This window comes from Piliocolobus tephrosceles, chromosome 10, assembly GCF_002776525.5.
Source record: "Piliocolobus tephrosceles isolate RC106 chromosome 10, ASM277652v3, whole genome shotgun sequence".
Taxonomy (NCBI): Eukaryota; Metazoa; Chordata; class Mammalia; order Primates; family Cercopithecidae; genus Piliocolobus; species Piliocolobus tephrosceles.
The window spans coordinates 8,789,580-8,814,864 of NC_045443.1; the positions used below are offsets into that span (position 1 = coordinate 8,789,580).

A 25,285-nucleotide genomic window follows, 5' to 3' on the forward strand; every position below is an offset into this window, starting at 1 on the left:
ATATATATTGACAGCTCATTATTTGTCGCGGTTAAATTGGTGTAAACTCTGAATTTACATTAAATCTGTGAGGTCAATTTCCTCATCTGCGTGTTACAGATGAAATGATCCGTATATTACTTTTCAGGAGTAAGTTGCCAAATAGTCTTAAGGTTTTATTATTCCAGTTCTTAATGGCTGTGCTACGAATAGCTGCTGGGGCTTGATATATGTTGAATGACCGACTAGATGCAAAAGATTTAAAAACAAGTGTTTGAGACAGTAAAGCGCAGAGTAGTTTGGGTGCCCTATTTTACCTCTCCTATAGGTCAGCTGCGGGTGTCAAGATAGGTTGAGGGAGGAGAGCCCCTGCACCCCGCTCCAACAAAGGGTCAGCAGCGCGGGCTCCTCGGAACGCTCCAGACGACAACCCAGGCGCCTCGTTCACCCTGGCAATCCTTGGCTCTGCAACGCGGCCCGCGCGCTCGCGTCCCGGCGGATTGGAGCCATGGAAAGGGCACCGGGCGCCTTTAAATGCTAATGAGAGCCCAGGGCTGGACTCCCAGGCCAAGTTTCCCCACCCTCTCCCCTCGCCCGCCCTTCCCTCCCGGGCCGGTGCGCCGCCTAGAAAAACTTGTGCGGGGCCATTTTTGGGGCAGTAAGATCGAGCGAGGAGCCCAAGAGCGAGCGCGCAACCAAAAGCTCGAGCCGCCTCCGCCGCGCGACCCCACCTCGGCCGCCGCCGCCTGCGCCGCGAGATCCGCCCCGGCCTCCCCGAGAGCGAGCCCGGGCTGCCGCGACCACCAGCTGCGCTAACCGCCGACCAACCGCCACCGAGGCGCCTGAGCGAGAGCAGAGGAGGAGGAGGCATGAGCGAGGCGGGCGAGGCCACCACCACCACCACCACCACCCTCCCGCAGGCTCCGACGGAGGCGGCCGCCGCGGCTCCCCAGGACCCCGCGCCCAAGAGCCCGGTGGGCAGCGGTGCGCCCCAGGCCGCGGCCCCGGCGCCCGCCGCCCACGTCGCAGGAAACCCGGGTGGGGACGCGGCCCCCGCAGCCACGGGTACCGCGGCCGCCGCCTCTTTAGCCACCGCCGCCGGCAGCGAAGACGCGGAGAAAAAAGTTCTCGGTGAGTCAGGCCGGGGAGGGCAGGGGATGCAGTAGTGGGGCGGGCCCGGCCGGCCGCGGAGCACGTGTGGGCAGCTCGCGCTACACCTCCCACCCAGGCTGGAGACGCTGACAGCACGGAGTCCCCGGGGGTCTCCGGGTCCCCAGTTCCGGCCGCCGCTGGCCGTCTCCCTTGCCAGCGCTCCCAGGTGAGCGCGCTGCGCCCTGCGCTCCTCGCCACCGCGTGCACCTACCTTCTGGTTCCGAGCCAGAAAGTTTAGCTCTTAACTTCTGTCTACCAGACGGGCACTGTCGCGGATTGCCGTGGTGGAAAATGCCTGCGTTTGGAGAGGAAAGGAGAGGCGGTCTGGGAGAGGGGACCTTGGGTAGAGATGGATGTGGACGTAGGGGAAGGACGGACACGTGGGCCTGGCACTTTGGGGTCCTTGCTTGGGATCTGGGAAAGGAGAGCATTTCCTTTGGGGAAAGAGGAAGGCGCTAGAAGGAAACGGGGAGGGAAAGACAGAAAAGCTTCTTGCCAGAAAGGGTCGGGTGTCTGTCCCTGACGTCCTTCCCACATGGGCATGGGAAAGACGCCATGCTCCTGTCGGCCGCATGCCAGCAAAGAGGTGTTGCAATCGTCTCCGGGAAACTTGGATCTTAGTCCCACGGCCTCCTCCCCCTCTCTGTGCCCACTGCTGCAAACAGCCATTCAGTGTCCACCAATGGCTACAAGCTTCCCTCTTCCCGGACTGTGGGAACGCACGTGGTGTAGCAGCTGAAAAAACTTCGTCGGAAGTAGGAGTATGACGTTAGTTCAAAACATTGTTACCTTGGCACTTGTAACCTAGGAAGGGAAACAGGAAGATGAAATGTTCAGATTTGGGGCGGGGGGCGGGCAGTGGATGGAAAGGGTTTCTGTGATGGTTGTTGGTTTAGTCATGTAACTTAAGCGTTCTGTTCTTAAGTAACGCCCTGTGTGAGTTCTTAAACGCTTGCAAAGCAGGTGGGTGGTGAATAACCTCCCTAAAGGGTGTGTGTCCATATCGTTCACTCTTTTAAACAGGAACACAGGAGCGTTAACAGATGGTGTAGGATGCTTCGGAGACATTTTCACTATTTGGGGTGGGGCATGTTTGTCTGATCTCTCTGAGCCCTGCTTCCCCTTTGGGAAGAAAGTTGAGGGAACAATGTGAGAAAAGTGTAACAACCTTTCAATATTCCCCACCTTGAGAGGACTATTTTTCTCTTTTTTTCCCTGGGCTTTTACTAAGTCCCCAGCAAACAACATGCTAATTGTAACCTGTGTAGGTTAAGAAACAAAATAGGCCTCATTTTGCTGGACTAAAAGTTGCTTAAATCTAGTCAGTAGTACATTGTATTGTTGTTTCTAGCAAATATTTATTGGAACATTTTCTGCCAGATGTCTGAGAGAGACAACCTTGTGCTCTCCAAAGCACTGTTAAGATAACATTCTTAATGATACCTTATTTTTGTAGAAAGCTTTTGCGGTTTTTCACTTAATCCTGTACTCTTCTGAGATTGGGAAAGCAGATACTACTATCTTTAAAGATAAAGGAAACAGGTAAATGAAGGTTGATTTCCTCAACCAGCTGCCTCTGCAGAGCCCTGGTGATGAGTCTGATGACTTATCTTTCCACTCTTACTGCATCTCTCTAAAAATGAAGGATAGCCCTTTCTACATGACACCTCAACACTGTTTGTCTGTCTAGTGTGTCCTGCCATCCCCTTTCTTTTGCCAAGCAAACACATGGAAGCCTAAGATGTGCTAGGCACAGTGCTGACTAAAATGGATATGTTCTAGTATTTGCAAATGGGCCTTGAGTTTATAGGCACATAGACCAGGAAAAACTGTTTTCACGAGTGCAAAAAAATTTTCCTTCTGATAAATATTATGGAAATCTATGGTCTTCCTCCCCAACCCTTCCCCTTAGTGTATATGCAGTGGGTTTATGGTTTAAAGCGAGAAGTGGGAATGAATTTGATCATATGAAGTCCTTGGAGAAGTATTTGTGGAATAACAAAACTTTTTTTTAAACTACATTGGAGAATTAACAAAACTTTTTTTTAAACTACATTGGAGAGTAAAAATAACCTTCAGCCTGGATTGAGGCTAGACCTGAGAATTATTTGTCATCTTTTCCCTTTATTGTTAGTTTTGCCTTTTTAATCAAGATTATTCCATCAACAATGCTAGATATTAAAAAAACAGTTCCAGTCTTTATATTTTCGCAGGTAATTAATTTTTTGGGCAAATAAAAAGAGGCACTAAAAGCATATTATTTGGAATATTGCCTGACTTAAATGCATATGCATGTATCAAAAACGGGCCTCTTCTGTGTACATTTGCGTCTAAAACATCAACTGTTTTTTTTCTCCTTTGCCTTGCTGCTCCAGTTAGAGTGGCCTCAAGCCTAAGATTGCCTGGGTTTGATCTCTCCTTTGGAGAGATGAGAGATCTTTGGAATTAAAGCTGGAGAATGCCTAATCAATGTAGACTGCATAACTTTGGAGATATAAAGACATGTTTTTTGTTTTTGTTTTTCTTTCCCCCCCACAAAGAGAGCTAAAGTATTTTCCCAAGTATATCAGTCTAGCAAAATTCAGAACTAACCCTGCCTATAACAGAGCAAGTCCTAATTACTATTTTAGTTTTGAATTTAAAAGTGAAGCCTTACTGTTTATCCTTGGAAATTATAAACTTTGTATTTTATGAAGAGACAGCATGGATTGATGTTAATAATTACTTTCATTCTCTACTGAGCCTTTTTTCTTTATTTTGTCTTTAAGGTAATCTATTATCAGGTTTCCTGTTGCATTAAGTCTCAATAATTGCTTTTTGCACTTCCTGAATTTAGACAGGGACATTTCCTAGAAGTACTGAATTTGTCATTCACAATTGATTCCAAAGATCATATTTGAAATAGTTGAGATAAACACAAACCTACAAAATACAAGTTACTTGAAGTTTTATTTTGTTTAGATTCCTTCTCTTAATTCTGCTAAAACCAGGCATTGTAGAGAAGTGGTCCTGCTCATGAGGTAGAGACAGTGATCACAGTAAAGAGGGGGATTTTATGGAAAATGCTGAAGTAGAGAGCAAGGTAAACAAAGAAACAAACCCAAATTCATCATGTGGTTTGAAAAAACCTGTTATATCATGTCTCAGGGTGGTAAGTACCGAACTGGATTGAGACAGCAGCAGTTCTATTATTATTCTTGACTCCTCTGATGGGCTCCCATTTGGCAACTGGACAAGTTGCTTCACGTCTTTCTAGAGTGCCTGTTAACAAAGAGCCACCTTGTTTCTCATTAAAGTTTGCCTAATATTTCGAGGTATGAAAGTGATATATTAAGGTCTTTCACTGTTTTATTGTAGCCCCTCTTTTGAACTTACAACATTTGTCTAGCTTAAAACTTGTAAGATTCTTCTTGAACATTTTTTTTCCTTCAGTGTTTCTCAATTTTAATGATTACAGAATTGTATAGACATAATCACTGCTTATCTTGTGACTTTCCTGAAAAGTTGAATAAGGAAGAAAGGTTTAGTCTTCTGAAAAGTGTTTCCTTAGAATATCTTGGCTTGCTCCATTTTCTTTTTCTAATGTATTTTGGAATTAAGCTTTTAATGGTTTCTTTAGGTATGTTTAGGCTTTGTCTAATGTTATCAAGATCTTAGTGATATGAGCTTTATCTCTTTGTAGGTCAGATACTAATTTATCTGCTTAATCCTATTTTAGCAACCAAAGTCCTTGGCACTGTCAAATGGTTCAACGTCAGAAATGGATATGGATTTATAAATCGGTATGTGTGTGTGTATATTTGCATGTTTTAAATTATACTTATATTGTGGCACTAACAGTTATAAATCCCTTATCATACTTCATTAATGGCTTATATAAATTTTTTAGGTTTCTAAGCACTGTAAATATTCTTATTTCTAAGCTACTGGTTGTTAAATATTACTTAAAATACATTTCCAGGACACTAATAAATAACTTATTTCGTAAAGTCTAGTCATTAAGGAAAAAAAGGAGGGGGGGACAAAATCAGAAATGGGAAGGGCCTTAGGATAAATGAGACAATATCCATAATTTCACAGATGGAGAAATGGAGTCTTAGACTGGTTAAGCTGCTTTCCTAAGGTCACCCAACTAGTGAGTAATTGAGCTGGATCTTTAACCCACTTCTGGTCCAGTCCTATGTAGAAACTGTAAACTGTGGCCACTTTTAACCATACAAGAATGAGAACACAACTATAGGATGTTGGGAATATTCTGAGGTTTTTACATATCGACATTTTCTTTGCTTTCCCACCCTTTCTTAAAGTTCCTCCAATTTCTTGTCTCCTTTGGTGGGGTGGGGGTGGGGGGCTGTTTTAAGTTTCAGTGTAAGGAGAGCCTAGTTCACAGCTGTGCCCTGTCCTTTTAACTGTCTTGCTTTGCTTTTGCTGGGAGGAAAATCTAAGGCTCTGATTACACACCATGTGATTCAGAAAGAGACAGAGGAAGGGGATGTTTCTGTATGTTGAGTCTATGAGCTTGGATCTAAGCACTGTGGCAATGTGGAGGAAGAAGGTGGGTGGCTTGTGGAGTTAGAAATGTTTAACAAGGATTGACTTTAGGTGTCTGAATCGAGTGTAGAAAATAAGTGAAAATATGTGTTGTGTTTTGAGGACTTGGGATTTAAATTCATAACACATAGGTTCTTTTAAGTTTTTCCACATACTTACTACCTTTAATTGTGAGCTTTTTGTCTTTCAACAGAAATGACACCAAAGAAGATGTATTTGTGCATCAGGTAAGAGGGATTATAAATATTACATTTGCTATGTGAGGAGGGGGTATGTAATCTTCTGTCATCCCTTTCCCAAAAGTAAGTCCTATGGATTATTATTTTAATCTAAACTCTTTCTGTGATTTATTTTGCAACAAGAGCTCGGTTCCACATTTTAAGATTGGCAAATAAGTTCTTCTGTCCCGTCATATTAACTGTTTTCAAATAGTTTTATTTTTGTAGTTTTATAAAGCAATATTTGGTTAGACCACTTTCTAATTTTTAAAGGCTCTGAGTCCTTAGGCAAAAAAAAAAAAGTCTGTTTCCATATTAGCATCCTGTTCTCCTGATATGGTTCCTCCTTAGTGTTTGCCTGGAGCCAATCTGGCTTCTGCCTGGGTAGGTGTTGGTTAAAGCTCCTCTGTCAGAGCAGCTCTCAATTGAAGTAAATAGCACAGAGAAGCAGATAGTAAGATGAGAAAACTTCCAGTTTCCAGGGTAGCCCTCACTCTTGTTAAATGAGGCATGTTAGGACATATCCAGGTCAAAAGATGCAAATTCCCTTAGATTTGCAGGAAACAGAGGCAATGGGTAAGATATGGAGCTTCTGTGCTGTTGGTGCCTCAGTTTTTCTTTGCTTTGATAGCCTAGGATGTTATTTATTTTGTTATTAATATGTCCTAGACTTCCTTTATAAAATAGGCTAAGAGAAGGAATACTATCCTTAGTGTTCTTTTTGCTTATTTAGTTTTCAGTGGATTGTCTGAAATATACGTTCTCATAGTATAACAATAAGGAAGATACAACAGGTACTAATGCCAGTCCGTTCTCTTGCAATGCAGAAATCCAGAATACATCTGATTTTCTGTGTTTTTGTTTCCTTCTGTTTAGGTTTGTGTGTGTATTGGAGTGGCAGTAGGAGTTGGAGAGAGTGGTATCTAGCTATGGTTTCTATTGTTTATATTTCTACTTGACTGGATATATCTCAGTTGTACCTAGATAATTGGAGTAGATTTATTTTGTTCAGATACAGTGACTTTTAGGGTCATAATAGAGTTGTTTATAATACTTGGAGGTTTGAGGTTAATAGACCTTTTGGGGTAAGAATGCTGAAGACTGCTAGAGGTAAAGGTCCTCAGAAGTTGCTGTATTGGTGGCTGGCTTTATTAGCCTGTGAGTATATGACCCGATTCCAGCCCCGGTGAGGTTGTGTGGTGAGTCACCTCAGTGTGTTGAGGCCTGCCCAGTTTAACAGGAAAAAGGGAGAGAGCCGGCAGGGAGGGGCTGTTTTTGGAATGGCTGAATGTTCATGCTGCGTGCGCATATATCCTGTCCTGAACTGCCTTTTTTCCTCTATGGGTGAGGTCTCTGCTCTATTGGCTCACTATTTCTTTTCCCTCCTACTCAGAGTTAGGGGATGGGCTGGATTACACATGCTTAATCGCTTTATAAAATAAGGTTGACCTAGTTCCATAGAAACTCAAGCCCCTTTAACTGTTTAGAGATACCAGCCAAAGAAATGGAAATGCATTGCAGGAATTATTTTCTGCCTTCATTGATTGAAAAAGAGAGAGCAGTACCTATTCATAAGGGGATATTTAGATGTAGATGTTTAATGAAGAATAGCATCTTCACTAACCTTTTAATGTATTATCAGGAACATAGGATTTGTTGACATATGAATTGTGTGATGGGGGAAATGTTGAATAAATATCATATAGGTAGAGTCCAGGGATATGAATTCCCTCTCCTCCACTTCCCCCATCATCCCTGGGGCTGTTACATTTGTGACTTCAGATAAATCACTTTAACTGTTAGCCTCATGTTAACTCATCTGCAAAATGGGAGGGAGGAGGGGGAGGCCAGATTATTGCTAATACATTCTGATTCTTGAGACAATTTTGTTTACTCTGTCAGAAATATTTATCCCCTTGGCATTTTAATTTTTTTTCTTTATCACTGCCTCCTTTCCCCCTCAAGCCTAGCTCGCATTTTAAAAATCCCTATTGAAGGTAGTAGTTTCTGTTGTCTACAGGAACCTCTATCCCTAAAATATGTGTTTGTGTGTATATGTAAGGCCTCACAAAAGCATTTTTTTACCCTTGCTGATGGAGCTACAGCTTCATCTTTGGTTTGAGGTAATTAATACAGCTGATATGATCAGGTGATCAGCCTGTGACAGTAGTGTGTAGTCACTGCACATACTGCAATTATAGGAAAAACATGTTCTGTTTAATCTACCTGTCAAGATGAATAGCACAAATCAAGAAAGTAATGTGGAATATAGTTTTATAGTGTTTTTTTTTTGTCGTCGTTTTAGAGCTCCAAGTTAGTGGGAGAATGATGGAAAAATAATAATTGATCAACAGTTTCTTCAGGTTCACTCTGGTGTACTTGAAAGCAATGAAATCTCTGGCCAATATTGAAATATACTTTGAATAAAATTTTCTGTTCTCTTTACTTCGAATAAAATTTTCTGTTCTCTTTCCAGACTGCCATCAAGAAGAATAACCCACGGAAGTATCTGCGCAGTGTAGGAGATGGAGAGACTGTAGAGTTTGATGTGGTTGAAGGGGAGAAGGTGAGAGGAAATTGTGGTTGGGTATCAGAAGGGCTGGCACATAGTTTTGTTGCACAGTAAATTGTCTGTCAGCCCCTTATTAATTGACATGACTTTGGAATTTTTGTACAATAGAAGGAAGTGACTTTTATACAGAATCTTTTTTTTTTTAGATGGAGTCTCCCTCTGTTGCCCAGGCTGGAGTGCATTGGCGCGATCTTGGTTCACTGCAGCTTCCGCCATCCAGGTTCAAGTAGCTGGGATTACAGGCACCCACCGCCACAACCGGCTAATTTTTGTATTTTTAGTAGAGACTGGGTTTCGCCATGTTGAGCAGGCTGGTCTTGAAACTCCTGACCTTAGGTGATCCACCTGTGTCGGCCTCCCAAAGTATTGGGATTACAGGTGTGAGCCACCGCCCCCAGCCAGCAGAAATATTTTTGACATTGTCATTATAAACATTCTGCAATAAAGATACTTTAATTCTTATTTAATAAATGATCAACTCTGATTTTGGAAAGAAAAGCTGATTTCTGAATTTAAAAATAACTTTTATTTTTGTACCAAAGGTATGTATTTTGAAATGCAGTTTAAAATTTAGCTATCTTATTATTACAACTGCTTTGCAGCTGGACGCGGTGGCCCACACCTGTAATTCCAGCACTTTGCGATGCCCAGGCGGGCGGATCTCCTGGGGTCAGGAGTTCGAGACCAGCCTGGCCAACATGGTGAAACCCATCTCTACTAAAATTATAAAAATATCTGAGTGTAGTCACACGCCTGTAATTCTGGCTACTAAGGAGGCTGAGGCAGGAGAAACACTTGAACCAAGGAGGTGGAGTTTGTACCTCTGAGACATTGCACTCCAGCCTGGGTGACAGAGCAAGATTCTATTTCAAAAACGAAAAGAAAAAAAAAAAAAACTGCTTTGGGGCGGATTTCTTTTATCAAAGTAAAGTTTTCAGGCTGACTTGTAAGCACTTCTACCTACAAATAATACATGGTAAAGTATATTTTAATCTCAATAAAAGGAAATTGAATATTAATCATTTTGTTTTCTGTTTGGTTTGGATTTTGGGAAGCTGAAGGTATCCTGATAGACCCTAAAATAGCTTTGTTCAGGTGAATTGAATCCAAGAAGTTGAGGGATTATCCTGAAGACTAGCTACAGAAGTTTTTAATACTGTTACATATTTAATTCCATGTCAGTAGTATCCTTTATGCTTTGTGTTTAGTCTGTTACAGATATTAGTAAAACAATGTTGAGTTAGATTAAAAACACGCTAAAACTACATATAGCCCAACTGCCATGGCAGGTAGTCATGGCAGCTGAATTAGAAATTAACTGAATGAATGACAGGTTAACTCCCTGTATGTGTTCCTCGCACATACACATAGACCGTTCCATAGTTCATGTTCCTAATGGCTCTCAAACCGTTGTGTTTTAAGAGAAAACACTTGATTTCATTTGATGCAGAAATTTAAGTGATTATCTTTACCAGTGTGAGCTCCGGGGTATCTTGTAAGTCTTTTAGATTTCCGGCACATGCCGGTCTGTGAGGATCTCTGATATCCCGTCCAATTTTTAAAAAATTGTTTTGGGTTGAATTTTCTTCTGTATGTTTTCAGAACTCGGGGTTTTACAAATTGACGTAGGATGTGAAATACGTTCTCTGAAATCTTCTTGGTCTACATTTTTTTTTACATTTTTGAAACATTATCCATTTGTCCATATGAGAATAAGAATTCTAAATCTGTTTCAAGGATAGTCTAAAGAAGGAAAGTGTAAAGAAGGACTACATGTGTGGAGAATGTTATTCATCAAAGACCCTTTCTTCTTGTTGCTGCCAAAATGGGAGAAGTTTCACTCATTACCTTTGTGCTGGACAGAGAATCACACGAGCCCATGAATAGGGATTCTCTTGGTACCTCCTAGAGGTTTCAACACATTCTAGGAAGTAACAGTATCTCAGATATTTCCCACTGAGGAATAGTCTTCCTGGTCTAGCATTACTTCTACTTGGACAGTTGTATATTTGCTAGTTTATGTTCTTTAAAGAGGTTACACTTTGCTTTTGCGATTGGCATAACTAGACAAGAAAGCAAAGCTCAGGTTGTGGGAGCACACAAGCCATACATGTTTAAATCAGGTTGTGAAGTACCTTGCTCACTTTGTTTAAAACCTAGATTTGTTTTTTAAAATCACAGTGGGAATTCTTAGTATGTTCTGCCAGTCTTACACTCTTGCAGTCCAAGGCTGTTTTGTGAGTTAGCTTATGTTCTTTTTAATTTTGAGGCCATCTTTTTATTTTCTTCTCAGGGTGCAGAAGCTGCCAATGTGACTGGCCCAGATGGAGTTCCTGTGGAAGGGAGTCGTTACGCTGCTGATCGGCGCCGTTACAGACGTGGCTACTATGGAAGACGCCGTGGCCCTCCCCGGAATGTATGTTGCTTCTGTTACTTACCAGTGATTGAGAAATTCTTCATGCATGGAATTAAGTGTATGTACTTGGAGCAGATAAATGCCTTGTCTTCTCCTGGAGACAAATGATTTAAGTGATTTTTATTTTTTCTTTAGAGGAAATTTTTATCTTATTTTTTAAAATGCTTATTATTTATTTCCATAGGTTTTTGGGAAACCGTTGGTGATTAGTTACATGAATAAGTTCTTTAGTGGTGATTTCTGAGACTTTGGTGCACCCATCACTGGAGCAGTATACACGGTACTCTAAAGGGGAAATTTTAGTGCTCAGAATTTTTAAAGAGCTACTGGTCTCATTAGAAACTTGCCATTCAGAAGTTGTATCAGTTAGGATATATTTGGCTACAAGTAATAGACATTTAATTATCTTGGAACAGGAAGACTTAAGGGAGACAGTGCTGAGGTTTTAACAAGGTTTCTCTTCATTTGGCTCTTTTTTCTGGCCAGAACCTAGTCACACATTCACTGGCAAAGGGGAATGCAATTTCCATCATTGACTTAACCTTGTTGTTCATTCCTTGGTGCCGACACTGTTGACCTCTAAGAAAATAAAAATTTCGTTGGTGAAAGAATGGGAAATAACTTGTGAATAGGCAATAAAAGTGCAGTTCATGGAACTATTAACTAATTTGCCTTGGTTAAGAGACTGTTTTATTTAGCATAGCATTTTTCCATTATTTCAAAGGAAAGAAGCAATAAGTGATTCTGTGGATTTTTAGTTCTTTAGATTGGTTTCAATGCAGGGGAAGGAGTTTGTAAGCAAATCTGGCTGGAGCTTTCTTGGAAGGCTCAGTTTCTAGGAGTATTCTCAAGGCATCCAAAATGGACCCAGTATATTTGTGGTCACGAGGAACTGACTAGATTTGAATCAGTTCTTGGTGTTTCTAGAATTAGAACCAGGTACTGACACATGGAAGAAAACTCCAAATGTTTGTCAGCACAAGATTGTGACTACCTATCTCATCCAAAGAGAAATTCAACAGAATTCAATATCTGCAGATTGAGAATGACCTTTCTTTATGTTTTGATAGATTTACATCTTTCTGTCTACCTAACTGCTTTTCCTCTTTATTCTGCCATCATCACACCCTGCCCAAATTAATTCTGTCAGATTCCTTAGGACTTCTCACTTATTTCTTTGTTTTTGCTTATCTTATTTGATTTTTAATAAGCTGTGAGGGGGTAGCTAGGAAAGAGCTGCTGTAGCGTTTCCTACGTGTTCTCTTTCAAGTTCATCAGAGTCACAGAGCTCTAACTGTGATTATTTTGACTTCTAGGTTAATTCAAAAGTAAAAGTGGTAGGAAAACATTCAGTGAAAAATTTTTCTTAAAGACTTCCCCTCCAAAACCTGAAAATTCTAAAGTTATGCATATAAAAGATATTGAGAAACAAAATTGTTAAGACGCTTAAGAAACAAAATTATTAAAACTCTTAAGTGTAGACATAAATGAGCTTTTTTGTCGTAATGTCTAAGTCCCAGCAACTTGTTCAGTATCTCTCAAAAGAGCGTGTTCAGCAGTGCTGGTGCCATTATTTTTTTTTTTTTGAGACGGAGTCTCGCTCTGTCGCCCAGGCTGGATTGCAGTGGCGCGATCTCGGCTCACTGCAAGCTCCACCTCCCGGGTTTACGCCATTCTCCTGCCTCAGCCTCCCGAGTAGCTGGGACTACAGGCGCCCGCCACCTCGCCCGGCTAGTTTTTTGTATTTTTTAGTAGAGACAGGGTTTCACCGTGTAGACCAGGATGGTCTCGATCTCCTGACCTCGTGATCCACCCGTCTCGGCCTCCCAAAGTGCTAGGATTACAGGCTTGAGCCACCGCGCCCGGCCAGGTGCCATTATTATGCTTTGTAAAACTCTTAAAGATTTGATTGTGTGAAATGCAAAAGAGAAAGATAAGTCTAAGAAGAAAAACAGTTTATGTTGTCTCACACTTAATATTTTGGTAAGCATTTTCTGTGCAAATAAACATTTACATAATTGTGAATCTCATGTTTGGTAGAGGTTTTATGAAGAGTAGAAAGGCTTGATTTTTTTTGAAGTTAGACTAGTTGAGGCTTTTTTGGAGGGGGAGTTTGGTTGCACATGTGCACTTGTTCTGGAAGGGTCCAAAGCTTAAATACACCTGTAAAAAAAGTAATGGGTCATTATTTTGCTTTTTTTATGTATTCATTTTAAAATCTAGTTACTTCCCATTAAAGACAATTGCATATCCCCTTTAAAGTCAGATATGAAATCACATAGCCTTTGTAGGATGTTTGGTTTTTTAAAATGTAAAATGGTAATATATGATATCATTTAGAGGAAAAATATAAAATGAATCAGTAATTTCCTTTGTTAGTAAGTTCTGTATTTAGAAACCTCCAGTATTAGGGCTTATTACCATCAGAGTATGGTTAAGCTTTACTCTTAAACATATAAAGGGAGTCATGCCATAGGTCGGTGGTTCTCAAACTTCTTGGATTTGGGATCTGTTTATATGTTTACATGTTATTGAGGATCCTAGAGCTTTTGTCAATGTGTATTTATATTAGTATTATATTAGAAAGTAAAATTTAAAGTATTAATTGATTTAAAATAACTATATGTTCATGAAAATTACAGTATTTATGGAAAAAACTATTTAAATTGAAAAGAGTGGTATTGCTTTATACTTTTGCAGATCTCTGATGTATGGTTTAATAGAAGATAGCTGGATTCTCACATCCGTTTCTGCATTCAGTCTGCTGAGAGACCACATGTCATTGTAGCCTTTGGGAGACCATATACTTCTGAGAGAATGCCTGGGAAAGGCAAATAGCATCTTAGTAATATTATGGCAATAGTTTGACCTCGCTGACCCCTGGAAGTTTTCAGAGATCCCATCCACACTTTACAGACTGTTGTAGGAAGAATACCACTTGGGTCAAATATGTTGGTAACATCATAAAATGTATTCTTTTTTGGCTTTTCCCTGACATTGCCTCAGTGGATGGTAAATCCTGGGAGACACGCATTTGATGGAGCTAAACGTTTTAAGCTTTGCAGATACTCTTCGGGTGGTTGGTTAGCTGATACCAGTTCTAATTAGATGAATATTAAATTGACTGTAGATTGATTGCTCTTGCTTTTCTGCTTCTTGGTATTTTATCTGCACAGATCTACTCTAATCTTAATGTAGTTTATCCCAGGAAATCACATGATAATCTGGGTTAAATGCATTTTGTCTGTATAATGGAAAGGATTATTGCTTTGGGGAGATTTTCTTTTGGTGATACTCATCCTAAATGGTGTTCTTTGGTTCTTTCCTTGCTAAAACTTCTTCTGAATCTCTGTTTCTTTGCTTCGCTAGTACGCTGGGGAGGAGGAGGAGGAAGGGAGCGGCAGCAGTGAAGGATTTGACCCCCCTGCCACTGATAGGCAGTTCTCTGGGGCCCGGAATCAGCTGCGCCGCCCCCAGTATCGCCCTCAGTACCGGCAGCGGCGGTTCCCGCCTTACCACGTGGGACAGACCTTTGACCGTCGCTCACGGGTCTTACCCCATCCCAACAGAATACAGGTAAAATTGCAACTGAGACTTCTCTTCAGCAATCCTCACCCTTCCGTCCTTCTCTGCCTCCTCTTCCTCCTCCTCCTCCAACACCAGCTGCCAGAAACCTTGCTTATGGCTTCCTGATGCTACAAAAGCTTGAGGCAAGGCCTTCAGTCTGCTTTTTCAAAGCAGTCATTCCGGTAACATTTCTAAAAGCAAAACCACGTGTTCCATGCCTGTAATAGGGAACCCTCGTAGCTAAAGTTTCTAGTTGATAGAAGGATGAAAAAATAATTAAGGTAACAAGACAGGTGGAGTGTGTAAGAGCTTGGACTCTGAAGTCAGGCTTAATTTGAATCCTGTTTCTGCTACTTACTTACTTGTGAGGTTTTGAGTAAACCAAGTTTTAGATTAAGTTCATCCATTAAATGGGGGCATTAAATGCCTGCACCATAGGGTTGTGATGGTTAAATATAAAGGATTTAGCAAAAGATGCCTACAGCATAAATAACGTTTATAAAGTATTAGATTTAAATGAGATACTGCTGATTTTTAAAGGCAACCTACCACAACGGAGGTTGTTGATTATTGATTCTGCTTTTTTACTGCAAAATATTAGTACAGCTGTTATGAGTTTGTTTTGTGCTTAATAAACCTTACATCAACTTTGCAGTTCCTGGGGAACTTGGAAAACTAGGGCTAGGTCATCATTTTTGTTATCACTAGCCACAACTTTTTTCTCCTTAGTGTCCTTGGGGTTTCTTTCTTTCCCTCCCACTAGATGTTTTGACTGAACATTATGTTCAGTCTGTTCTTTGCTACCCTTCTCCTGTCCCATCATGCATGACTGTGTTCTTTCTTGTTTTTTTCCTTCTACTCTTCAACAGCTGCCCCTGACAAATGTGCTAAAAATAACAAGTAGACTTACATATATGGAGAGATTGGGTACATGAGACATAGTAGCTTTAGGGCAGCACTCTGGGCTTCTAGGAAACAAGGACAGGAAAAGTCAGTGAGATTGTAATATGTTGTAATATGCACTTGTTTTTAGTGTCTTAGTAGTGCTTTCCTGAAATACTCCTGCTTAGTGTTTGGCATATACAACATATATCACGTTTGCTGAAAGCATGGTGATTCTTTTTCGTATCTTTTGAAATAAAATGTATTTCACCTTAGGAATTGAAGTTTCAGAACAAAGTCGTTCCTTAGTGCCACGTAAAACATGATGTGCAGAAGCTAATCGAAAGCTTCTTTTGAACATGTACACTTATTCCCGTAACCTAACTGCATTTAGTTGTTGACTGAATGACTGACTTTCCTACCTATTCCATGTCAGAAGTAAAAGTTGTCTTGATCCTTTAAACAGTATTTTTTAATAATCTGTATAATATCTACTAGTTCCCTGGCTAAGCAGTCTGATTGAGCCAGTCAAGATCATCAAAAGAAAATTCCTAAAGCTCTCATCCATATAACTAAGCTACTTCAAAGTTGTCAGTGTGATGTCTTAAAAATATATAGATGGATCTCTAGGATGGTAAAATTACTGAGATCAAATAGAAAAGTCTTTGCCAACATTTTCTATTACAACGCTATGAAATTTATTGGGCATAATAGAAAAAAATAGGAATATATTTGCCTTATGCAAGGACATAATGTAGCATGATTTATTAGTGACTGAATGACTTCCATTTTTAAAGAAAATAGTTCTATAGATTTGAAAATTAAGTAGAATCGTTCACTGAGCTACTAGGTACTTGTCTTTGAGAAAATAATTATATGATGGAGGGAAGGGAGCAACATTGTGGCATCTACCAAGTGACAGATACTTGGAATCAGTTCTTTAGTTCTCTCTATAGCCTGAGGGAAACAGTGGTTTCCATATTTTTTGTTGTTGTCACAAATGGAGGAATTTGATTATTTCTAAAAATCAGCAACTTTTATTTTACATGGACAAGAAGTGGTAGAACTTAATTTTAATTCATTTTGTTCATGTCACCCAGTCTTTCTGCCAGACTCTCATCCTTTATACACCTTAATTGCTGTTTCTGTCAGTCTTTTTTTGTGACTCACAGTTTCTGAGGAAGAAATGGCCGCGCTTACTTAGGAAACTAAAGAGAGGCTCATGTGATGGGGATGATGTGAGTGAAGCGGGGGAGGGTATGAGGTGAGATCTCAGGGGAGGTCAGTCATGCTGGTAGACCACTGTGAAGACTTGACCTACTGTAAATGTGATAATAAGCCAGTAAAGGGATCTCAACAGTAAAGAAACACTTAAGAGATTATTGGACTGTTTTGTTGGGACTAGACCACAGAAGGCAGACTAGACCACAGAAGGCAAGAGTTAAAAGGAGGGAGAACAGCTGCTATAATCTTCTCAGTAGAGAGGTGAACATGGGTTGTTTTAGAGAAGCTGTCAGTGCAAGGTATCACTAAATGGTTAGATCTGGAAGATGTTTTAAGCATATAGAGGTGTCATCATTTCATGATGGATTGAATGAGGAGTGTGAGGAATGGCAATGTATTGTATGAGGAGTAAATAATACCTCTGTAGTTTTGATTTAAACAAATATGGGAATATTGAAGAAGATTGGGTTTGGAGGGAAAGGTAAAAATTCTTTGGAGGTCTTTTTCTCACATTAAATTCACGTACAAGTGGAGGTGTTAAGTAGACAGAAAAAATAAAGTAGAGGGAAGAGGTAGGAAGTGGCTGGAGGATGGAAGGTGTAGCCTTACATACAGTGGTTGACAGCATTTTGAGGAGTTCATTAAGTTGTAGTTGAGAAGAGACCTAAATGGAGCAAGGGATCAAGTCCATCAGGTCCCAGGAAGAGCGTGAATGGGAGTCTGAAGGGGAGAAATGGGATTGTAAATAATGATTTGGAGGGTTTTTTTATTTATTTTTATTTATTTATGTATTTTTTTGAGATGGAGTCTCGCTCTGTCGCCCAGGCTGGAGTGCAGTGGCGTGATCTCAGCTCACTGCAAGCTCCGCCTCCCATGTTCATGCCATTCTCCTGCCTCAGCCTCCCGAGTAGCTGGGACTACAGGTGCCCGCCACCACACCTGGCTAATTTTTTTTTTTTGTATTTTTAGTAGAGATGGGGTTTCACTGTGTTAGCCTGGATGGTTTCAATCTCCTGACTTTGTGATCCACCCGCCTCAGCCTCCCAAAATGCTGGGATTACAGGCGTGAGTCACCGCGCCTGGCCGATTTGGAGTTATAAAACAGGATATTTAAAGCCATAGGGGCAGGATGAGATTAACTATAAGGTGAGTGTAGGTGGAAATAGGATTCCAGGATCAAGTTCTGGGACACACCAACAATTAAAGATTAGGAAGATGAGGATTGTCTAGCAAAGGACAATGAGAAGGAGCAGCCAAGGAGAACGTATTTCAAGAATGAAATGTGTTAAATGCTTGTTGATAAGTAGAGGAGATTAAGCTGAGAATTGATTATTAGATTTGGTAACTTGGAGGTTAGTGGTTTAGTGAAGACAAAAGTTTAAATAGAATGAACTTAAGAAACAGCAAAGAGGAGGAGACATATCCCCCATTGAGGTTTCTGTAGTGGTGGTCATGGTGTTTGGTTTTTCTTTAGTATGTATGTCTGTAAAGAAATGGGGGAGTAGCTGGAAGAAGATACGAGATCAGAGCAAGATTTTTGCGTGATTTGATTTGCGTTTTACAGTGCAGAGTTGCCCGTCTCTCCCTTACCCCTTATCTCACCAACAACTTATACAGACATTAGATGGGCAGATCAAGGTAGGCATGTGTGTTTGCCATACACGCACATACATACACATACATAGACACACATATATATGTAACATTGTGTGTATATGTGTTCCATAGTTCTGTCTACTGAAAGTTCCTGAAAGCAGTGATACCTTAGTAACAGCATTGAGCATACCTGTCTCCCAATTTTTTGTTTTTAAATAACATTCTCAAACAAAAAGAATTCCCTTTGGAGAAATGGCTGATTTCAGAGCTGGGACAGAGAAAGTACAATATGAGCCTGGAACATCATGTTGTGCCAGAAAGGGAAGAAGTACTCAAAGAATGTTGGAAACATGTCAAAAGGATATGAGCCAGCTTGAAGGGGTTCCCGTTGGCCAGTAATGATAGTAACAGATTACAACTCATTGAATAAAATAGAAAACCATGAGTCCATAAAAATATAAATAAATAAAACAATATATTGAAAAATATGATAAGGAATAGTATATGTATACACTTTGTAAGTACTTCCTCACAAAGGACTCATTAATTATTACAAAGAAGGAAAGAGTCAACTTACAGAGGAGGACCCTGGTGGCAGATAACCACCTTAACCACTTATCAAAGTGAACGTTGTCAGTAATGGCACAAATTGGAACTATATGCCACCTCACAGGATGCAGTGAGGAGAATACAGTGTCACTTTTGCTGGGGATGCAAAAACAAAATCTAATCACTAGTGAACACCAAATAACCTAAGTTGAGGGATATTTTACAAAATAACTGGTTTGTAATCTTTAAAAAAGCATCAAGGTCATGAAAACCAACGTGTTGGCTCATGCCTCTAATCCCAGCACTTTGAAAGGCCGAGCCGGGTGGATCACGAGGTCAAGAGATTGAGATCATCCTGGCGGACATGGTGAAACCCCATCTGTACTAAAAATACAAAACATTAGCCGGGCGTGGTGACACACACCTGTAGTCCCAGCTACTTGGGAGGCTGAGGCAGGAGAATCACTTGAACCAGGGAGGCGGAGGTTGCAGTGAGCTAAGATCACACCACTGCACTCCAGCCTGGCGACAGAGCAAGACTCCATCTCAAATAAATAAATAAATAATTGCTCCAAACAAAAAGATATAACTTACTTCAGTGCATAATTCTAAATGGTGTTTTTGCTATAAAGGGCATCATTGGGACAAATGGTGAAACTCGAATGGGATTTGAGAATTATATGTAACTTTTCTGTAACTTTGTGCTTGTTTCAGACTTTTAAGAAATTGAAAAGTATGGGTGCTGTTTCACTGGGTATATATGCTTGGATGGAAATGATAGAAAAGGCAAAAATATATAGTGAAGGATAGAGTTAACATGCTGTATCTACTTGATGAGAATAGAGAGGCTGTTGGTTTCAAATTTGAGCTTGGATCACTTATCCAGGGTAATGGGAGACAAGAATATCCTAATGTAAATACAGGGAGCTTGGTAGATTTGCTAGTGAGAATGTGGAAACTGTCTTCTGACTGTTTCTCTTTTCTTGACAAAATATGAAGGACAGTATTTGGCTCCTAGGAGGCGGAAGGGATGTTTTGAGATAAGAAAATAAAGTTAAGCTATGGCTTGTATGGTAAAGAATTGCAGGCATTATTGGTGGGTTTTTGTTTGTTTGTTTTTTAAGTTGTTCTTTCTTCCCCCTGGAAGTAGTACAATAAGTTAATTTTATTCCACTGGATTAAAGTAACTTTGTTGTAAAGAAAAATAGAAGAGTATTTTATTTAAAGAGATGAATGAGATGTATCCGATTTCAAAATATTAAATTGATGCACGAAAATAAAGTGAGGTGCTCTGGGATTAAGCAAATGACTGTTCTAGTCAGACTAGGTTTGTCTTCCTTTTCAGTCGTTCACAAAGATTTACTCATCAATAGTTTGTGTTACCGCTGAGAGTGCCTAGCTTTGTAGTGAAGCATTTTATTTTTTACTTCTAAAAAATGTTCTGAACATAGCTGTATGCGCTGTGTCTTATCCCCTGTGCTGTGACACTCACTGTCAGCTCTCATTGCCTCTCCAGGCTGGTGAGATTGGAGAGATGAAGGATGGAGTCCCAGAGGGAGCACAACTTCAGGGACCGGTTCATCGAAATCCAGCTTACCGCCCAAGGTACCGTAGGTATGTCGCATTTTCCACTAATTGCCCATTAAAGGACTTGTGTGCACAGTGGTAGAATGAGGACCGTGTGGTTCTGTTTTTAATGGATTCATTATATATCTAGAAGATGTGAATGCTTTGACTGCATGCCAGAGTTTTCAGGTGGTGGTGTGACATTTCCCCCCTACTTAATACTAGATGTTTTAGTTATCTCTGCGCCAAAGCATCATTTTGTATTCTGGAACTGTAATATGATGTAAATTCGTACTTAATTTTTATCAAAATAAATCAGATAAATTATTGGTGGGCAATTCCGTGGTCATGCTGCAAATGGAGGAAGAATTGAGTGTCAGAGGGTGTTTGGGATACTGAATATTAATCCTTGAGGCAGTCCAGTAGAGGGGTTAAATCAGAGTATGATCAGATCACCTGAATTTATCTTCCTGCTCTACAGTTCGTTAGAAGTATGTTCTTGGACTGCATTGCAGCCTGCACAACAGAGTGAGACCCTGTCTGAAAACAGAGATATTCTGTAGTTGGGGATTAAAGGTACTAATGCAACTAAGATAATTAGTGTGGTACCTGATAAAGGCCTCAATATGTATTAGATGTTATTACCACCATTGAGGCTAATATTAGTGAATGCTGGGTTATTGTATTTGTGCTTTATTCCTTTTGAAGACTGAGTTAGGCTAGACTCCCTCCCTAAGATCCCTTTGAAGCCTTTTATACTATAAGCCTGCCCATTCTTTTATCTTACCCTTTGTGGTAAGTGGAAAAACTACAACTTCCTTCCTGAATGGTGTTTATGCTACCTTGAAATGTGTCAATATGGGTTTATTAAAGGGAGAAAAAGTATATTATACTGGGAAAGGATTCTACCAACATAATTGTAAAAGGATTGTATCCTTTTTCTTCACAAGGTTCAGTTTTAGGCATAATCAGGAATGATTAAGTACTAAGGACTTTCAAATAAAAGAGATGGCATAGAAATGTCTTATTGGAACAAAAAGGATGCAGTAGCATGTGTGAGGTTCAGCTTCGTCAGTCCCTGGCTATGTGATCTTGGAAAGTCATAGTTGACCTTTTTTAACCTATGAAAGCAGCACTTTTATACAGCTCAACCATACACTTTATCGTCTAAACTTCTTGGTTTTCTCGTTATAAATCTCATCCACAGAATTACCATTCAAATTAAATATTTAATTTGAAAACCGACTAGCACAGACTCTGACACATAATAACGTTTCTTCTCATGTTTCATTCCCTTAGTCTCTACTAAATTCTGTTCATGGAAGGCAGATGCTAGACTACTCTTCTCTTTTTTAATTTTCCTATTCTTAGTGCTTATCAAAGGGTCTGATAGGAACAGAGTATGTGTTCAGTATGTGTATGTGCACTGCAAATATGTATTCAAATGAAAGGGGAAAATGATGGAAAACTAAGTGTGTGTGTGTGTTTTTTTTTTTTTTTTTTTTTTTTTTCATGAAACCTCTATTCCTTTTGCTGCATTGGCCTGTGAATAATTCTAGCAATAAGTACTGATCACTTGACTTTTTTTTTTTTTTGAGATGGAGTCTCTGTCTGTCACCCAGGCTCCAGTGCAGTGCCACAGTCTCTGGTTGCTGCAACCTCTGCCTCATGGATTCAAGCAATTCTCTTGCCTCAGCCTCCCAAGTAGCTGGGATTATAGGCACGTGCCACCACACCTGGCTAGTTTTTATATTTTTAGCAGAGATAGGGTTTCACCATGTTGGCCAGGCTGGTCTCAAACTCCTAACCCTGCCTCAACCTCCCAGAGTACTGGGATTACAGGGGTGAGCCACTACGCCTGGCTCTGAACACTTGACTTTTTAATTTTTAAAAATAAAGAAAACCTTATTTTCTGGAGAAGCCCTGTCCCATTGGCACTTGTTCTATTTTGTTCTATTGGCACTTGTTCTCTTTTGTTCTGTGTTCCCTCCAGCAGGGGACCTCCTCGCCCACGACCTGCCCCAGCAGTTGGAGAGGCTGAAGATAAAGAAAATCAGCAAGCCTCCAGTGGTCCGAACCAGCCGCCAGTTCGCCGTGGATACCGGCGTCCCTACAATTACCGGCGTCGCCCGCGTCTTCCTAACGCTCCTTCACAAGATGGCAAAGAGGTCAGTCCAGCCAGTCAGGGTGGATTGTCTTTAATCATGTCAAACTAGCATTCTGAGAGTGGTTTTATCACATGATAACCTGCCACTTAACAAATACAAAAACATTTTGCTCAAGATCCGTATATATAGGGTATGCCTTGCGCATAACACAGACCAAATATTTGAATCCAGTTAACATTCTCTGAAAGAATGACCCATACTAATGGGGATTCAGAGCTCAGACATTTAGGGCTCTTCAAATAAGAGAGGCATTTATCGAGAGGAAGCTGCCGCTAAGCATGAGTTGACAGCAGTTGTATGTCACAGACTTCATGGAGAGTAGTGGTATTTAGTTTGCCGTTTGTAAGCTGTTCTTCTATGGCACTAATTTTGGTTTGTTTTTTGTTTTTGTGGGGTTTTGGTTTTGTTTTGTTTTGGTAGAAATGCCAGGGACTGAATATGGTACTAATTTTTGACTCATACATAAGAGTAATTTTTTGCATGCTAATTTTCCTTCACAGGAAAATTCAAACTTTGAAGAACTTTCAGTCTTGAACTTTCCACTCTCATGTGACTTTATCTGATTTATGGCTTTGTTTTGCATTTTAGGCCAAGGCAGGTGAAGCACCAACTGAGAACCCTGCTCCACCCACCGAACAGAGCAGTGCTGAGTAACACCAGGCTCCCCAGGCACCTTCACCATCGGCAGGGTAAGAGCTGGGGCAGCCCAGTCTTGAGTTGGTATTTTCTGTTTAGTATTACTGGTTTCTCAACAAGAGTACAAATTAGTCTAAACTAGTTCTGCAGTTCATCTGTGCCAACCCTTTGTCTCTGTTGGGATTCTGTGGAAAGAGTGATTTGGTGGTTAAATATTTCTGGGATTGACCTCATTTTGATAAGCTTTGGTGAGGGTATAAGCATTCAGACAGTTGATGATACTCAACTTCTTTTTTCTAGACAGGCAGTTTTTTAACTGCTAGTACCACTTAGGAAAACTAATGCTAAAAGTTCCTAACAAAGGCCTGGTTTTAGTAATCAGAAACAGTTTCAGAACCTGTTAAGTAATCAGAAACAGTAGAATAAACTAAAGGGTTTTTTTTTCCTTCCCTTTTCCTTTGATAATCACCTTTATTTATTTTGAGGCAGTGCAGCATAATGTATAAGAGCCAAGGTTTTTCTATCCAATGCAGGCTCTACTGCACCTCTCATTTGCTGGATGATCTTGTGCAGTTTATCCTCTGTCTCAGTACTGTCTGCTACTGGTAAGAATTAGGATACTAATTATATTTACTAGGGTTGTTGCAAGGATTATTCAGTGAAATAACAGGAAGTGTTTACAGTAGGGTATGGTAAAGAATAACCTCTCATAAAAGGATAGCTTGTTATTTTCTTGTCATTTTCTACTTTTTTCTGTCTTTTAAAGGTCTTGGACATTTTATTTACATAGAAAGAATTATAGCTAGAAAGATCAACTCAATTATAAGTTCTGGGCTTTTTTTTTTCCTATAACCCTTTTAACTGAGACTTTAGTTCTTATACTTCTTGGTTATCACCCTTTCCATTAGCTTTTAGTTAAGAGAGAGGTTGTAAACTCAGTGTCGATGCTGTTTTTCAAAAATTGTTAACATTTCATAAATGAAGTTTTGGGATTATTATAAGTGCTTGTGTCTTAAGGCCATCTGCTTTTATATCCAATGATGGGGGATTTTAGTCAGCCTTTAATTAGGTAGGCATTTGCTATGAGGGCAATATTCTGTTTTATCTTGGGTAGCATGGACAGTCTGTCACAGAAATAAGTTCCCTATTCAAACTTGGAATTAACTGATTTAAAGTAGCATATTAATCATAAAAATGATCATAACCTTTTATGGAGTAACATTATTTCTAGGTATTGTTTCTAAGGAAATAATTTTAAATATTAGGAAAAAATATTTTTACAATTTAGTTTGTCTGACATTTGGTAAGTAGCTAACTAATTGTGGTATATTCATATTAGGAGATAGGGTGCAGCCACTAAAATGATTTTGAGTATTGTTCATTAGTAATGGTAATTTTCATTTATACAGTTTTTGCTACTATGTACTGACTTCTGGTTTATAAAAATACTTTATTAAAAAGTGAGAGTTTCCATTTAATTAACATACTGCTTACAGATCTATACAAGATATGTTTGTATTTAGAGCATTTGAAGTACTCTTTTTGTAATTATATGAAAAGCAGATAATTTCTGCCTTTTTATTCATTAACTCATTATTACTTTGTCACTCTTTATAAGTTTGATTTTAACTTTTCCCAGGTGACCTAAAGAATTAGTGACCATTCAGAAATAAAGCAAAAAGCAGGCCACAACCTTACCAACACCAAAGAAACATTCAAGCAATAAAGTGGAAGACAAACCAAGATTTGGACATTGGAATGTTTACGGTTATTCTTTTAAGAAACAACTACAAAAAGAAAATGTCAACAAATTTTTCCAGCAAGCTGAGAACCTGGGAATTCCTGCACAGAAGACAAGAGAGCAGCCTCCCCAGTTTCAGCAACCGCTAGGTTTATATTTTTTTTCCTGGTTTTTATTGTTTTGGTAATATATATATATTGAAACAAGAAATATTAATACTGCATGGGGAGAACCCCAGCCAAAGAAATCTGAAATATATAGTAAATGCTTTTTTTTCCGTTTTTGTTCATTTTGGATGCTGGTGCTAAACCTCCAAGTGTCATGATTTAAAAAAAAAAAAAATTTATGTCCTTCTTATTTATTTCTAGGATGAGGGGAGGATAACATTTTTGCTTTCTTATGTGACTCTCTTTGAAAATGTGCAGTAAGAAGTTCCTCAAAAATAAAATTTTTACCCTTCAAAGGACA

At 39.8% G+C, this 25,285-nt stretch overlaps 1 protein-coding gene across 4 annotated transcripts; it reads left to right on the forward strand.

Moving 5' to 3' along the window:
* Positions 1–517: 517 nt before the first annotated feature.
* YBX3 (Y-box binding protein 3) lies at positions 518–25,285 on the forward strand. 4 transcript variants are annotated; one of them, XM_023195215.2, is made up of 10 exons: positions 518–1,110; positions 4,850–4,913; positions 5,876–5,909; positions 8,377–8,466; positions 10,766–10,888; positions 14,258–14,464; positions 20,223–20,320; positions 22,266–22,440; positions 23,029–23,129; positions 24,716–25,285. In XM_023195215.2, the coding sequence occupies exons 1-9, from the start codon at positions 849–851 to the stop codon at positions 23,092–23,094; spliced, it is 1,119 nt and encodes a 372-aa protein (XP_023050983.2). In that variant the 5' UTR covers positions 518–848; the 3' UTR covers positions 23,095–23,129; positions 24,716–25,285. The 4 variants fall into 4 exon arrangements, with proteins under 4 accessions (XP_023050983.2, XP_023050984.2, XP_023050985.2 ...); XM_023195216.2 differs by having other exon boundaries at positions 22,269–22,440; XM_023195217.2 differs by lacking the exon at positions 14,258–14,464.

Coding starts and splice junctions, on each gene's coding strand:
- YBX3 (XM_023195215.2), top strand. CDS start 849: ATGAGCGAGGCGGGCGAGGCCACCACCACCACCACCACCACCCTCCCG. Junction 8,467..10,765: donor ATGTGGTTGAAGGGGAGAAG/GTGAGAGGAAAT, acceptor TTTTCTTCTCAG/GGTGCAGAAGCTGCCAATGT. Junction 20,321..22,265: donor TACCGCCCAAGGTACCGTAG/GTATGTCGCATT, acceptor TGTTCCCTCCAG/CAGGGGACCTCCTCGCCCAC.